The sequence below is a fragment of the Mobula birostris genome, chromosome 4, assembly GCF_030028105.1.
Source record: "Mobula birostris isolate sMobBir1 chromosome 4, sMobBir1.hap1, whole genome shotgun sequence".
NCBI lineage: Eukaryota > Metazoa > Chordata > Chondrichthyes > Myliobatiformes > Myliobatidae > Mobula > Mobula birostris.
The window spans coordinates 61,264,999-61,270,092 of NC_092373.1; the positions used below are offsets into that span (position 1 = coordinate 61,264,999).

At 44.1% G+C, this 5,094-nt stretch overlaps 1 protein-coding gene across 1 annotated transcript; it reads left to right on the forward strand.

Moving 5' to 3' along the window:
• Positions 1-2,513: 2,513 nt before the first annotated feature.
• arl14 (ADP-ribosylation factor-like 14) lies at positions 2,514-3,954 on the forward strand. The gene has a single exon (XM_072254594.1). The coding sequence runs from the start codon at positions 2,565-2,567 to the stop codon at positions 3,132-3,134; it is 570 nt and encodes a 189-aa protein (XP_072110695.1). The 5' UTR covers positions 2,514-2,564; the 3' UTR covers positions 3,135-3,954.
• Positions 3,955-5,094: the final 1,140 nt, after the last annotated feature.

Consider the following 5,094-nt stretch of genomic DNA (forward strand, 5'->3'; position numbering starts at 1 on the left):
CAGGAAAAAAATGAGGAATTATGAACTGGGTCACATAAAACTGTTGAGTCGCACATCCCTTGTTGCAGGCTCACCGTGGCGGCGCACTGTCTAGCGGCGTAACAGCGCACGCTGCAGCAGCTTGGGAGTGTGGGAGATAGCCCAAAGGTCAGCCGGGAGCCAACACACACCTGCACACACATACCATGCAGCATGCAGCTCCCCTGACATGAAAACAACAGCATTGCCAGATCATCGTGAGAATATGGTGAGATGCCGATTTCACCAAACTGCAGCTTGCAAGCATTTAGTGCAGGGCCCTCGAAAATGCGGGGCCCGTAGCATATGCTACTTTTGCTACTAGGTTAATCCGGCACTGTGGGGCTGGCTGGCAATAGGTGGAACCAGGTGAGAAGAGTGGTGATGGGTAGATGGTTAGGTGGGAAGAGGTTGAGAAAGGAGACATTGGCTGGTGGGCAATATACAGAACTGAGGTAAGAATTTTAATAGTCCTCACCAATCATCCTATCAGCTTCCATTTCCAGTAGTGTATATGCTCCTTTTTCATTCTTCTCCTTCCACCCCTTCCTGTCCGGACACTTCTGCTTGCTACAATAGGAGTTGCAACACTTGTCCATACATTGCCTCCCTTCCCACCATCTTTGAACCTAAACAGCCATTCCAGGTCAGGCAAAGATTCACATGCACCTTCTCCAACCTTGTCTGATACATTCAGTGCTGTTGATGTACCTGCTCTACACCAGAAATACCAACTATAGGCTAGGCAATTATTTGTGGAGCACTTGCACTCTGTTGTCAATGGCCACACAGAGATCATGGGTTGCATGCCACGTCAGCTCTCCTTCCCATTCCCCACCATTCTTGGCCTTCATCTCCAGACCGAGGCCAAATGCAAACTGGAAGGACAAAACCTCATATTCAACCTGGGTAGTTACAAACTACTGCTGCCCTTATCCTAATGTGCACTCTCATTCACCATCCCTTCTTTGAACTGTGAACTTTCCAAGTTTGAGTAACCCACACGATCTGTGCCCCTTTCTCTGTCCTCTTGATCCACTCAGGTTCTCTCACTTCCCATCCAGATATTACCCAGTTTCTCTCTCCTTCCCCATCTCATTCCATCTGCCTGTTACCCATGCACTTTACCATTTGTTCTCGTTGCCTCTCCTCTAACTGGTTTTATCCACCTGTCATCCCTTCCTTCTCTGGTTCCACCTATCTCCTTCCTTACTTATCAGATTCCAGTATGTGCAGTTTTTGTATCACCACATATCACCTTCCAGCTTCTGTTTCTATGTTCTCCAGCCCTTCGCCGGAAGGCTGAACCCCATTTTTCTCTCTCTCCTGATCTGCTTCTAGCTATCCCCCAACTCCACCTCTTCCCCTCCTCCACCTATCCATCATTCCCCTCCTCAGCTGGTTCTACCAGCCCCTGCCTCACCTCTTTCTACCAACTATCTCCCCTCTACACCCAGTCCTGTTGCAGGGTCCTAGTCCAAAGTGTTGACCATCCTTTTGCCTGCACTGACGTTGCCTGATCTGCTGAGTTCCTCCACCAGTTGGCTTTTCACTTCGAAAGTTTGCTTGTGCTGAGAATATCTTTTCATTCCATTTTTTCTTAAACTGTGAAACTACAGATAATAGAATTTCATAGTTTAAGAAAATTGAGTGGGAAGCGCAGCTTGTTTTGGATTCCGTGCACCGTTTTGGTTCTCTCATTTAAGAAAGGACATGTGAGCACTGGAGGAAATCCAAATGAGATCCATACAAAACTCCCTGGAGTGAGAATACTGTCCGTACATGAGCAACTGAAGAAATTAATTCTAAATACTTTGGAGTTTAGAAGGGTGAAAGGTGACTTACAGAACCATTAAATGAGGGATTGACAGGGTAGGTGTTGAGGTAGTTCCACTGGTGACAGAATCTCAAATGCAGTAATGTACTTACAAAATCAGGAAGTAATCATTTTAAACTGAGTTGCATAGATTTCTCACAGAGGGTTTTGCATCTTTGGGATCTTTTTCCCCAGAAGGTTACGGAGGTTAGGTCATTAGGGACATTTAAAGATAAAGTATGCATTTTTTTTTATAAATTAGGGAAATTAAAGCAATTGGAAACTGGCATGAAAGAGGAGTTCAGTCCTGAGGTAGTTCAGCCATGATAGTATTGAATGATGAATCAGCTTGAGGAGCCAAGTGGCCTTGTTCCCGCTCCTATTTTCTTATATTTTTGCTGGAAGATGCGTTTTCCAAGCAAGTTACCAAGCCTGTAAGCAACTGTGACATGTGACCTCTGAGTCACCTACGTGGACTTTCCCCAAATTCCACATACTTGCTCCAAGCAGCCTTCTGCTTACTGTATCAATATCAGCGCCCAAACCAAACATTGTGTAATCTTTTTACAGTATTTGAATGGGAGGCAGTGTATGAATAGCCGCAAGTGTTTGCTTTTTTATGAGCTTGTCTCTAAGCCGAGGTGCGGAAACTGGTTTGATCATTTTCGCTCCGAGGCTCCGGAGGTAACTTGCCGAACAATACAGCATAAAGGCACATTTCTGAGTCCAAATGGGTTTGTCGACTTCCAGAGAACTGAAAATGAAACACGTTCGCATCTTAATGCTGGGTCTGGATGGAGCAGGGAAATCCACCTTATTGTACAAACTAAAATTCAGTAATACTGAATTTATCACTTCCTCCACCGTAGGATTCAATGTGGAAATGCTGCCGCGTGATAAGAGCATTGCCCTGACAGTTTGGGATGTTGGCGGTCAGTCCAAGATGCGGCAGCTCTGGCCGTTTTATTTTCAAGACACCGATGCCCTTGTGTTTGTGGTGGACTGTGCCGACACACAGCGCATGGGGACCTCCCGGATAGAATTTGAACGGGCGCTGAAACACAAGTGTCTGAAAGGGATCCCGGTGATGATAATAGCAAACAAGCAGGATGTTAAAGGTGCTTTCTCTGCGGAGGAAATCACCAGACGCTTTCACCTAAAGAGATGCTGCTCAGACCGTGACTGGTACGTCCAGCCCTGCTGTGCAAAGACAGGCGAAGGATCAAGCAAGGCCTTTGATATTTTACTATCGCTCGTCAAAAAGAAAGGATCACACACTAATACTCAGGAAGACAGATGAACGGAAGTATACCAATTGTGCGGAATTTATCCTCCTCGCCGGTATACGTTGGCATGAAGGAACACAAACTGTTTGATGAATTGATACTGATGTATTGACACTGTCGGTCGAATTTTAAATCCGTTTGTCACACTTTTGTTATTTTGATCCGAATTAATATAGAAATAGTGTCATAATCTTGTTTTGGAAGATACCATACTATATGAAGGTGCTGTAATATGTATCGGAATCACTGACTCTACCTGCAGCTCAACGCCCCTCGCCCCGAAATCAGCTCTAGATTATAGACGCCTTCCAATTCCCGCTCTTTTTAACGCTCTGCATAGAACCTGCTTATCGAATATCCTAACGTGGCTGATTGTTGAATTTTGTGAGGATCGTTTACTGCTTTAAAGCCGCGATATAAATGCGTTGATGTGATAAGCGCAGGTGTGTATGTTCAGAGCGGCCAATTTGTAACCTCTGATCCTTAAAACGCATTGTTAGGAGTTGGTTTAACCATCTAAAAGCTCATTCACTCTGAAACTGGAAATATACCCTGGAAAGTTACTGTATAATCTTTAACATCGGCAGCTGAACGCCGACATGTCCACAAGTTGGCCCGCTCTCAATGAGAAATTAAATATTATTAATTATTCGAACAACCCCCTAGAAGCTAACACACACATGCCTATAATAACATGCATTTATTTAATGCCTAAATACAGTAAATGTTCCCAACGAAATTCAGGCACTCTGCCACGTCAAATTGGAAATGGCACATTCAATTGTGTTCCAGTGACTTGCTTCGAACCAATTTATGTACTGTAATAAATATTTGTTCTTGGTGGCAAATAAACTAAAACTTATTTACAACAATGCAAAAAAAGTAATAGTTACAATCCCATTGAGCATTGTAATATGTTATGTTTACTCTTTTATATTTTGACAAAGGAATTAACAACATTCATTTTAATACCTAGGTTACAACATACTGTTAAAATGGCATTTTATTACTTTGCCACACTTTGTCTTGTTAAGGAAAGTTTTGTCAGTAAATAGTCTATAGAACTAACAGGTATGCATATACTGTAAATTGGTAACCTCCTCACCGATCGTGGTCATTCTAGATTATTTCTGGATCTCTGCAGAGTAAATATCAGGATAAAAGTCTTGAAGGGTCTGGGCCCGAAATGTCGACTGTACTCTTTTCCATAGATGCTACCTGACCTGCTGAGTTCCTCCAGTATTTTGTGTGAGTGGCTTGAATTTCCATCATCTGTAGGTTTTCTCTTGTTAATGATCCATACTGATCCCTCAGATTCTTGCATGTTTTATTGAAACTGCTTCTTATTCATCTAAGCTGCTGAGAGAATGGGTTTATTCTATTTGATCTTCTGTCAGAGTTCATCTCATGAATCAATCCTTAACGCACTATGTGTTGTGCAGGGACGCTCTCTACGCGACACCCTCGTCCATGCGTCCCTTCCCACTAATCTCCCTCCTGGCACTTATCCTTGCAAACGGAACAAGTGCTACACCTGCCCCTACACCTCCTCCCTCACTACCATTCACAGCCCCAAAAAGTCCTTCCATGTGAGGTGACACTTCACCTGTGAATCTGTTGGGGCCATTTATTGTGTCCGATCCTCCCAGTATGGCCTCCTGCATTTCGGTGAGACCCGACGTAGATTGGGAGACCGTTTCACCGAGTAGTTAAGCTCCTTCCGCCAGAAAAAGCGGGATATCCAAGAGGCCACCCTTTTAAATCCCATTTCGCATTCTCATTTCGACATGTCAGGCTATTGTCTCCTCCACTGTCGCGATTATGCCGGACTCAGATTGGAGGAGCAACACCTTATATTTCGTCTGGGTAGCCTCCAACCTGATAGCATGAACAGCAACTTCTCAAATTAAGATAATGCCCCACCCCCTCACCATACCCCATTCACATTTCCCTCTCTCCACTTTATCTCCTTAC